General features: G+C 40.3%; 1 protein-coding gene across 1 annotated transcript; it reads left to right on the top strand.

The window, feature by feature from the left end:
* The first annotated feature begins 2,837 nt into the window (after positions 1–2,837).
* On the top strand, positions 2,838–10,712 carry LOC105921377 (B2 bradykinin receptor). Its single transcript, XM_012857087.3, has 2 exons — positions 2,838–3,112; positions 9,630–10,712. Exons 1-2 carry the CDS (start codon positions 3,093–3,095, stop codon positions 10,579–10,581), a joined length of 972 nt encoding a protein of 323 aa, XP_012712541.2. The 5' UTR covers positions 2,838–3,092; the 3' UTR covers positions 10,582–10,712.
* The last annotated feature ends 1,084 nt before the right edge of the window (positions 10,713–11,796 follow it).

Raw genomic sequence — 11,796 nt, 5'->3', positions numbered from 1 at the left:
TCCATCCATCCATCCATCCATCCATCCATCCATCCAACACGTCTATCCCTGTTGGGGTCGTGAGGGTGGAAGGTGTTTTTTTTCATGTTATCACCACTTGGAGCTCTAATCCAGTATGGGAGAGAAGAGCTGCTGTAACTGAGCTAAAACCCCGGGGTATGCAGGTCGTACCAGTTGCTAAAAACTGGCTTTATTCCACCTGAACTATAGCGAATAACAGAAGCCCCTATCTCCCTTCCTCTGAAGCCTAGACGCCAACATGAGCATAAAGGGAAAACACGGCGTGGGAGACGTGAAGGCCTCCGCACCAGGCTAAAGGCTAATCCACACAGACCAGCTCTGCCCAGTCTCCTCCAGGCCAATGTTGGATTCCTCGCCAACAGACAGGATGAGATCCGGCTGAGGATCGCCGTATGCTAGATGGACAGCAGTGTAGGGATCTTCACGGACTCGGACATGGAGCACGCAGGTCGCCCTTTATTTAGAGTGAACCAGACAGAAAAGGTGGAGGCCTAGCAACATATCTCCACAACACTTGGTGCACAGCTGCAAAGGTGGTTCAGTTTCAGACCAGAGACAATAGCATATTAGCTCAGGTCTACTGCAACATTCCAGGTAGTACAAGCAGCTTCTTACTTTGGAGAATCAGATCAGATCTCTCTGGACCTGATCCCTGCGTACAAACCACTGACCTGCTGAACCAGACCTGTGATTTAAACCAGGTTTGGACTGAAGTGCCGTGCCCGGCCATACAGGACTGGTTTCAACACGAGGGGGCCTATCTGCAGGATTACACATCATCTGTGCTGTCCTCATCACTTCTGCTGTTCTGATGCTCTCCTACTCACAAAGACAACCATAAGGTTTCCTAGCCATAAACCCTGGGTAGAGAGCACAGTGAGGTCCCTGCTGAAGGCCCAGGATGCAGCATTTAGACCAGGAGACAGACTGGTCTACAGCAGGGCTAGGAGTGAATTGAAAAAAGGCAACCAGTTGGCAAAGCTCAGATACAAGCAGCACATCGAGGACCACTTCAGCAGCAACAATCCACACGAAATGTGGAGATGCATCAGAACCATCACAGACTATAGGTGCAGTGACCAGCAGCCCAGCAATGACCCAGGCCTCCCCGATGCCTTAAACAGCTTCTTCACATTGACTCTTCAAGCAGCAGAAGGTCTGAACATCTTCCTTAATGAAAGGTGCAACTGCGCCAAGCGACCTCCTTGGATTTCTGTCCCCTATTTATATTTACATTAACATTTAGCAGAGTACATCCTGTGACATTTGCAGTGCCCAAAGTATCTTCAAACAGACCCGTTCCACCCTTGTCATCACCTTTTTGGGCTGTTACCTTCTGGCAGCTATTAGAGCTGCTATATTCTCCTGTCCCAGTTTTCCAGTTATGAAACCTTGAACTCACTTTATATTTTATGTGTTTCCTTGTTTCTGTGTTGTAACACATTGGTCCACAACCTTTATTTTGCCCCACAGACCGCTTTGATGTCTGACAATATTTTCATGGACCAGCCTTTTAGGTGAGGCAGAAGAAAGGCAACAGAATAATGTAGATGGCATAAAAACTGTGTTATGTTCTTAATATATTATAAATACTGACAAATATCTGTGATGGATTAGGAATCTGTCCAGGGTGGACTCAGCCTCTCACTCACTGACTGCTGGAGATATGTACCGTCCCCTTGTGACCCTGATAATCAGGTACAGACAAAGGACGAGTGGACATTCACAAATATAAAGTGCATGAAAAATACATGCCACTAAAATACTGGGAGCTCTGAGTTCATTTCCATGCAACAAAATGTTCCCATCTAGGGGTAATAAAACTATGGGTATTTATTTCAGACAAACAAGTATGATAAATGATGGTATATGTATAGGTAATAAGACCCAAAGACCCCCGAGGTGTTTTTCATGACCACCCTTCTCCATAATTTAACCTTTTCTCATTACAACAATCCTTACCTACTTTTAAGGTTGCCGTCATCGGTGAATCCTCTCCTGAAAGTTTGCTACAAATGTCATTAGCGGCAGGCAGGATCAATCTTTACCCCCAGATTCTACATCCTCCACTCCACACAGCCTCTATGAGCCCGTGAAAAGCCGACCTCTACTGCATCGAAGAATGCTTGATCCTGCTCTGCTCTGAGTTCCTTGGAGCGAGGCAAAAGTAACAGACAGAATCCAGACATTTTCCATAAGAAAACCTCGTCTAAAATAAAACCATTTGGACTTGGATAATTAAACAACAGAAAAATGTAAATGATTTAATCTTTCTGTGCAGACAGGTACAGACCCAGGGCTTGGTGAACACTGTTGTAACGCGGCGGCATGTTCAACCACTTTTCAATGCCTTACCATCCCCAACAACAGTGAAGGAGTTCTCATCATTCATACCTATAAAAGACTTCAGTCAGAACATCAATAGTAACAAATCAGCAGGAGTCATAACCTGGTATTTTACATATAAAGTCCTTCTCAAAATGTATTTAAATTCATGTTTATTCATTTATAGGAGAGAAATGTTTCAAATAGAGCTCATTCTGACCCTTTTTAATTATATTATTTTTCTTTCGAGGGTACGCGCGTGAATCTGACATGCATGTGCGTGTGTTCATAATTACCATCGTTTCCCGGCAGCGCCAACACTGCCTCTCTCTCTCTCTTTCTCTCTAAGTGCAGACAGAAATCTCTCCATTTCGTTTTTTAGTCTCCATGATGTCATATATCCCACTTTTTACTGAGTGGTTCCCAACTCCTACATAGAAAGCTGCAGAATCTGAAAACACTAATGTTCCAGTTTTCCTGAAATTGAAGATGACCCCACCCCCAACCCTGCACTGAACCATTTGGGATTGTTGCCTTGGCCACACAATAAATTAACATGAAAGTGTAGTTGACACAAGTGTGGAGATGAGGGAAGTGATTTTCTTCATGTAGCCGGCTGCTGAGTTTCATTGCAATATTTTCAAGGACTGAGATTTTCTACATATAGTAAAGGAACAAAGCACTACAAAGAGAAGTAAAACGAGCGTGGAGCAGAGTATTTAAACTGTATTGTCTCATCTGGAGAAATGGCTTTTTTACCTACCAGGTACGTTACAGCTTTTTTTTATTTTACTTTTAAAAACTCTTCAGAACAAGAGAACCTGCAGCAAAATCTTTGCATAATTATTAAACAGGAAACTTCCTTTATCCTTGTATTCATTATATCTTCAAACTAACAATATAGAGCAATGTAATAATTCTCATGTCTTCAGTTAAAGACCCAAACATGGCAACATTTCAATTTAAACAGTATTTCCGTTCCGACAGACGTCTTGACTCTCATGTCTAATGACATTAACCCCATTTTTCTGATAAGTATAGTTTATTTTGGCTACAGTGAATTAGTTTGCCTTGCCTTCCTTTTAAGTACAGACTGCACAATTCTCTGAATGCTAATGTACACACATCTGCCAGCAAACTCATTTAAACTGTCAAAGTGTGAAGATACACTGCCGAAAACCTCCAGAACCGTTGACCGAGAAAAATAAAATGAGCAGAAGAATGTCAGAGTAATTGGAAATCAGACATGAAGAAATTAAGAATGCTTTAAAACAATCAGTCTCACATTTTCACTTGTCCGAAATTACTAGTGAGAAAAAAAATTCCCTTTAGACAAATATTTGATGTGTGTGTATATCTCAGTAACTTTTAGAACCTTCCAGACAGGTTCTTGTTTCAACAAAAAGACTTAATTTAACTTATTGTTTGTATAAAACAAATTTTGGAAGTGATGAACATTCGAATCATTCTTGATGTCAAGATCACAGATTAGAAAGACAATGCCTTCTGAAAAAGTGCATGATTTTTTTTTGTCATCTCAAGCTGCCCTGGATGGAGAGAATCACAATCGTGTAACGGCATCAACGTCACATAATTTCTGGTTTACATCCATTTATCAGCATCAATGATATTTATTTTTAATTTGCTGTTGGTTACAATGAATCATATCAAGTCCAGCATCTCATCTTAAAGTTCACGTCCATTTCTGTAATCAGATGTAACAAATCTGAAAATCGAACCATCAACATGTATAAGCTTACAAACAACATGGCAAAGATAGGATAGAATAGAAATATTAATTTAGGTGTATCATTAAGAAAGTAAAAATTAAATTGAAGCTTGCACATTTACCAGGTAAAAAAATATAAAACCAACAATAACAAAAAGAAGACTGAGCAGTAGGGTCAAATTTAACACAAAAGAAAGTTTTTAGTGGAGTTAATAAAAATATCATACTCAGATTCAAAGAATTATTAAATTGAGTAGTATTTAAAAAAGGTATAAAATGTGCATGTGTATGAATGCATAAAAAGCACCAACAGACCATTCCTGTTGTTTTTTCAGAGCTTTATCACTTTTGTAAATGTTCCCGCTACATAAAAAAGCAGATGAGTGAAAACGGCTAACTGACTTGCTGTTGTCTAAGTAAGATAGATAACATAGAGATATTAGTTTTACTAAAACAAAGGTGTCACCAGTACCTAACTTTCCCTGACAGGGAGTCAATGGAAACAAGGAAAACAATGACAAAGGCATGTTGTGATTGACTGAGACACTAAGAGTGGCCCACACTTTATAATTATTTACCCAATTAATCAGACAGTTGTCCAAGCCATCACTCACTGTCAGTTTAGTATAAATGAGAAAATGTGATTATTGGGTCCATGCTGTAATATGAAGATAGGCTTGGTTCACACGTCCATAAGTGACCTGTACAGTCCTTCCATCAGCAATAATTAAGGGCAGTGTGGTTGGTCTGATGATCAAACTGAGTCTGTTTTCTTTTCTTGATGCATTCAAAACCACAGAAATGAAGACAAGCTAGCAGTAGTGTAGTGTGGTGATGTAGTGGTGTCATAGTTAACCTTTAGATGCTATGAAATGTTTTGTTTTCTGATTAACGTTTCCACATGGAAGTAACTAGATTTTTTTGACTGAACGTGGTTGTGTTATGGAAATATATAATCAGTTTTGTATTAATCATGTATTTTTCTTAAAGCAGAAAAAATGACTTAAGTTTTAATTACTATTGTAAACTTTGTGGCCTGGAGTCTACACAGGATGGAGTTTGCAGGGTCACTCAAAGCTATAAATTCATACAACCTTCTTGTGGGATACCAGGCAAGTAAGGTTCACATGATGTTTTATAGTGGGTACCTGTCAAGAAGGTTTATGCTAAAAGCTTTTTAGACTTAGACTTAGACAACTTTATTTGTCATTTTGTATGCACAGAGTGCGTACAGAACGCAATTTCGTTGCATACAGCTTGCAAATTGCAGTAAAAATTAAATTGCAGTATAGGTTAGGGTGACCATATTTTCATTTGGGAAAACCAGGACACCTTGGAGCGGGGGGGGGGGGGGGGGGGGGGGGGATCTCTGTTCCCATGCATAGAGATGTCTGTGGCATGCACTCACTTAACATAGGCCTACGTAATCCTACAATAACATGATATTTACAGTTGGTTTATTAAAAATGCTTTTCAGTAAAAGTCAACAGCAATAACTCCAATAACAAATGATAATTTTATTCTAATTTTATTTATTAAAAAATGCTTGAACAATTCATGTAATGAATGAATAGCACAATAAAGGCCTCCCATTTGTCTCGACCCGGTCTGAAAGCGGGGAAACTCTTTTGTAAATCGTCGGTAAACATACATTTGCGCTTCGGCATGTTGTTGGCGTACTGACAGCCACGCTATCTATCTTCTGATTAAGAACAGGGCTGCCCGCACTGACGCGGCTCAGGGATTACGTCACACGCAGCGCCGTGCGCAGTGCCCTAGTGCCTGTCAATTTAATGGTCCAATGAAGGTAATTTAAAAAACAGGACATTTCCTCACTTTCTAAAAAAAAAACGGGACGCCCGGGACAGGACGTGAAATACGGACATGTCCCAGGAAATACGGACGTTTGGTCACCCTAGTATAGGTGCAGCAGTGATTTAAAAGTAAACAATTTAAATGTAAACAATGCAGGAGAAAGTCACAGTGTACAGGTGAGTATTTAAAAAAAACATTTGTATGTACAGAACTTGATTGTGCAAAGGGCATTTTGTGCAAGAATGCATTTAAAAACGAAAAGTTCGGCAGCATTTGTAATGCTAGATGGAGATGCAATGATGCAAAATGTGCAAATATGCAAATGTTATGCAGAGTTTATGGGTTGTAGTTCAGCCGTTCAGCAGCAGTTCAACAGTCTGATGGCAGCAGGGAAAAAGCTTTTGCAGAACCTGGTGGACCTGGAACCTCTTCCCAGAGGGCAGCAGGGAGAACAGTCCATGGTGGGGTTGTGAGGGCTGATGATGGTACGGGCTCGGAGATGAAATGTCTTTTATGGAGGGAAGAGGAGCCCCGATGATCCCTTCTGCGGTCCTCACCACTCTCCTAACGTTCTTCCAGTCGGAGGAGCTGCAGCCTCCACACCACACATTGTTCTTCAATGTTTATCTCGGTAGAATCCAAGAAACACCTGGTCAATGAATTAAAAGATAACTCCTTAGTTGACACTGGAATGCGGATCTGTGTTGCTTGTGAGAAGACAAGCACGGATAGAGAATGAGGGTGTATGTGTATGTAGTGTATGTAAGTTCAATAATTTAATAACAGAAATAAAATCAACAGAGAACATCACTATAGAATGCTGTTTATCTGAATTAACACTACATTTCAATCAATAAATCCTCTCTACTAGGCTAGTGAAACTTAACTAAAACTAATAAGCAAAATGAACATAAAAAGGAAGCTAAGCTAAGGAACTATATACATGCAAAATAACACAAAAGACAAAACAAAATGGTTGAATAATTCAGTGAATCCTGGTTCACTGCAGACCTGACTTAAAGAGCATGGAATGAAGTTAAATTAGCTTGACTAATTTAGAACATTTGCCAAGTGTTTCAATCTGGTCCCAATGCGAATCCTGAGTCAACAAAACATGATTTGATGAAATAACATTTTGTTTGAGTTAAAGAACCAAATATTATCTTAAATAATGTGAATTGAGGTTAAATTAGCTTCACTAATTCAGAACAACATTTGGTATGGGTGTCAACCCATTCACAATGCAAATCCCAAGTTACACAAAACTTTATTTGAGGAAGGAACATTTTAAAGAATGATTTTCTCTCTTGTTAATCTGTAAACATTAGGAATGCTCGATTTTGATAATGCGATTATACCTCCGGGAGCTAGGGATCACGGTGGCGATAGGCTAATCTAAAGTTATACAAAACGTCTTTAAATCGACATTAATATTCCATATTAATGCGGTAATAATGCTCATAGCACTATCGAACGACAGTGGAGCGAAACAAACAAGCCTTATGCTTGAACGACCGTATTTGAATAACCGGAAATCGGAAGTTACCAGAAGCTAATAGCAGTTTTGGCTAGTAGATTTTCGGCACTAACTTTTAAGACTTCAGCTTTATTTTTAGTCATAATGAGAGAGCCAGATATCAAACAATAATATCCCATCAATATATGAAACCCTTGTGGAGATAACGTTTGTTATAACCATAAAAACACACTCGAATCATATCGGCAATGGCCTGATACAGAATCTTAGCATGAGCTACGTCTGTTAGCTCTTTGTGTTTAAAAACACCATGTAAACGCATTACACAAACATTTCCACACAAACCCTTTAACTCTCCCTGCCTCAATCCTGTCAGACTTGTCGATGCCTCATGTGAGATCGGTCCACTTTGGCCTAGGGGTGGGCGATATATCGAGTATACTCAATGTATCTCAAGTTTTCCTCCACACAACAGTTAAAATCACTTTATCGCGACCATCGCGTGTAAATTTTCATGGCAAGATTGAGCCGCTGGATTTAATTCACTGTGAGTTTAGTTTTTCCCACATGCTGTGAACACATCACTGGCTCCTCCTCCACACCAGAAAGCGCTCTGGTGCGCGCACACAACAACGAACCCAGTCGAAGGATGTCGAACAAAACGCGGTAATTTGCAAAACATGTCGTAACACCATTGCCACAAAAGGTAGAAGTAGTACAAATTTGTTCCACCTAAAACGTCATCCAGTGCAAAATGAAGACTTTTGTAAACTCCGCGTGTCGACCCCCCCCCTCCCACACACACACACACACACACACACACACCGAAGGGAACTTTAATTAAACCAGCCATAAAACTGTTGAAACTGGCGTCTTCTTTTGCTAAATCCCATATATCAGAAAACAATGTTTGTTTAAAATTTCCCAGCAACGGAAATATTTTTGAGATGCTCTGAATATGTAGCTGCGACTGGTCAGTTTATTTTATAGTCACAATACAAGCTTATATTTTTGGGATTGTCACATTTTTATGATACCTTTTATTTCAGGTTTATTTTGTGTGAGATTTTTTCTTGGTGTTCCTTTTGGCCGCTGGGATGTTCTGCTTTTTAAGGTCCAGTGTTGACCATGAAAGAGATTTAATGTGACAATATTGTAATTTGTGAAAAGCTTCTATGTTCAGCTGTGGTGGAAAAAAATGGCTAAAATAAAACTTTTTAAATTCATTTATATTTTGCAATCAATTTTTCAAACAAAAAAAAATGACACATTAATATGCGATATACCAACGCAACTTTAGGCACTATTTGGCTAAAAACATTCGTTATTCAAGTTTATTTGAACATATCGCGATATATATCGTGTATCATGATATAGCCCAAAGATATCGGAGTATTAGATTTCCTTCATATCGCCACCCCTACTTTGGCCATCTAAGGAAGAGAGCAGGGGAAAACAGAGGATAGTTGGTTCTTAGCAGCGGGCTTAGCTTGTGGCTCTGTGGCCTAGCTGCAGCAGACATGTGGCCATGAGCTAGCCGAAACGTGGTCGAAGGGAGGCCTGGTCTGAGGTCCTCCATGCAGTCTCTGATCTCTCAGCTTGTCTGGTTAGGGAAGGCAACCGATCTGCCGTCTCGTGTCCGCTTTCCTGCAACAGCTGACAAAAATAAACAGAGCTGTTGCAGCATTCTTCACTCCGCGGCTGGTTGCACAGAAGTCAGAGTGCAACATAGCTTCGGTCGGGTCCATGAATCTCCGAATACAGTCAATCCCATTGGATGAGAATTTCCTTATTTTTCGCTCCATAGAAGCGAGGGCAGATGAGTTTCACAGAAGGCCCGTTCAGCTTGTGGGCTTGTGGGCCTTGACCCCCATGGCTGCTGGTCCAGGGCGGACTCTCTCCTCCTTTGTCTCATGCAGGAAGAATGTGGTGAAGACTGAGAGTCCGGTCAGAAGTGATCTGACCTATTGTCTTTGGGGAGTGGTCTGGGCTCATAGCAATGAATCCTACAGTGAGGCCTGTCCTGCTATGAGTGTGAAATACCTTTTGGTCCCTCTCCCATGGTACATGTTCAGAATTCAATCTGACTTCAATTATTTCATCATGGCTTTAACATCACGGCATAACACGGGTGAGGCGGGCCTTAGGGAATGAGACAGAAAAGCGAGATGCCGCCTCGGCAGTTGTTAGAAAACTGAACGTTGCTTTGTTTCAGAAACATATTTTAATTTGATGCCTGCTTTGTCTTCTCTGTCTCTGCAGACTCCCGTCCAATACCACTTACCCAGAACCCAGCTTCTGCAGTGTGGAAAATGGTGACATGCCATTAAATCGGGGCGAAGTGTACATCCTGATTTCTGTACTAGGAATTACCTTCAATGCGTTTGTTCTGATTATTTTCTGCGTCAACAAGAAGCCCTACACCGTCCCTGAGATCTACCTGAGCAACCTGGCTGCAGCTGACCTGGTTCTGATGAGCTGTTTACCCATCTGGGCCGTTGAGATTTTCCATGGATATCAATGGAATTTAGGTTCTTTTCTTTGTAAATTGTACAATCAGGCTTTTGATATGAACTATAGTTGCAGTGTCTACTTTCTGATGATGGTTAGCATAGATCGTTACTTGGCTGTGGTGCACCCACTTTCCTGTAAGAAAATACGCGAGCCACTTTATGCCAAACTGGGCTGTTTTCTGGTGTGGACTCTGGGCTTCCTCCTGTGTATCCCCTCCTTCATCTACCATGACACTATGCCTTACTACAACATTACTGTTTGTGCTGTTGCTTCCCACAATCTTACTACAGTACTGACGATTAAGTTGAATTTCTTCGTGTTTACTTTCATTGTCCCCATTTTCGTTATTTCCTTCTGCACTGTCATGATTTTAAAGAGGCTGAGACGCAGGTTACCTGAGGGCCTAAAAGTTCAAAAAACGGAACGCAGAGCCACAACTTTGGTCCTCGCCTGCCTGCTGGCCTTCCTGGTCTGCTGGACTCCATTCAACTTGATTAAAATTGCATTTTTCCTGTATGATTTTGAACATTTGACAGGGTGCAGGATTTTAAAAATGATGGATTTTTACGAACAGATCTTTGTCTACTTAGCCTATTTCAACAGTGTTCTCAACCCCATTATCTATGTGATTGCTGGAAAAAACTTCAGGGGAAAGATTAAGGTGCTCTTCAAGCTGAGAGAAGAGGAACAAACCTCGTGATTTTATGAAGAGACTTAAATGTCTCTAAGGGTCTAATTGGATCCAGTTAAACATATAATTCATGAGCTTTTGAGACATTTACAACAAGAATGTTAATCACAAAGGCATCAATTTAGCCCAGCATTTGTATTTACAAGTTTAAACGAAAATGTGATTGCTGTTTTCTTTATGAAATTCACTTAAGATTCATATAATTATCCATTTTAAATGTATTTAAATGAATAAGGATCTTGAAATTGTGTGGAAATATTTTAGGGAACTCTTTAAAATCTGACTGGGATTTCAACACAGCGCTAAAATGTCAGTGCGCCTGAAAAGCTAAGAATGTCACAACAAAATGTTCATATGTCTTTAATTAGAGCTGATTTCAGCAGCAGTCCTCCTGCTGAGAGTTGTGACACAGATAAAGAAAACCTGATGCCAAGACACCTGCAGCAAATTACTCACACCCTGGTATAAATACACTTATAAATCTTTTTTAATTCAACTAAGAAGTTTGTTTCTTATGGAAAAATAGAAAACACCTCTAAGCAACGAGTAGCTAGTGGAGGTAAAATGACTATACATTCTGACGTAAGTTATACCTTTCAGAGGCTCATCCAGGAGGAGTGAATGCTGCAAGTCAACAACTCTTAGATAGAAAACCTTTAAACAATCTGTCTGGATGATCTGGTTGATCTGACTGTAAAATACCATTAGATGATGCATGTTGTGAATTGAACTGACACTTTCTCATTAATCTGTGGAGAACTCCTACTATACTTGCCGACCAGCTTTTTGCATGCTTCCTCTGTGTTTGTTGTTTGCCTCTTTGCCATCACCCAGATATTTAGCTCCCTCCACAGTTTATCTGTCAGGCTGAGGTCAGGACTCTGGCTGTTAAGAGTGTGTGTAAACTATTTAAAAGATTTCTGCAGAAAGGCTGTAGTTGTCGCTAGGAAATGGGGCTCATACTCTACATAACCTTTAAAATGACTGCTATCAGAGAAACCATATTTAGTCATTTCAGCTCCCAGTCAGACGTGGGATCATGCATGCTGGCTGTTTGTTTCAGAATCTGCCAATTACTGATTATTTGTTTCTAAAATCTGCTTCCCACACTTACTTTCAGGAAAATTCAGCTGTCTGTACATGACTGTTAATCCCTTCCCCTCTTGGTAATGTCAAATATCAAACAAACATAAATCACCCAGACTGGTTTTTCCAGTCTCCTTT

Source organism: Fundulus heteroclitus, chromosome 19, assembly GCF_011125445.2.
Source record: "Fundulus heteroclitus isolate FHET01 chromosome 19, MU-UCD_Fhet_4.1, whole genome shotgun sequence".
In the NCBI taxonomy this organism is placed as follows: domain Eukaryota; kingdom Metazoa; phylum Chordata; class Actinopteri; order Cyprinodontiformes; family Fundulidae; genus Fundulus; species Fundulus heteroclitus.
The sequence above is the reverse complement of the archived record's forward strand: the minus strand, read 5'-3'. Positions and strand labels throughout refer to the sequence as shown.

What these genes read in the sequence shown, in the direction of transcription:
- LOC105921377 (XM_012857087.3), top strand. Translation starts at nt 3,093, where the DNA reads ATGGCTTTTTTACCTACCAG. An exon ending in ATGGCTTTTTTACCTACCAG is followed by an intron (nt 3,113 to 9,629) that starts GTACGTTACAGC and finishes CTGTCTCTGCAG; the next exon opens with ACTCCCGTCCAATACCACTT.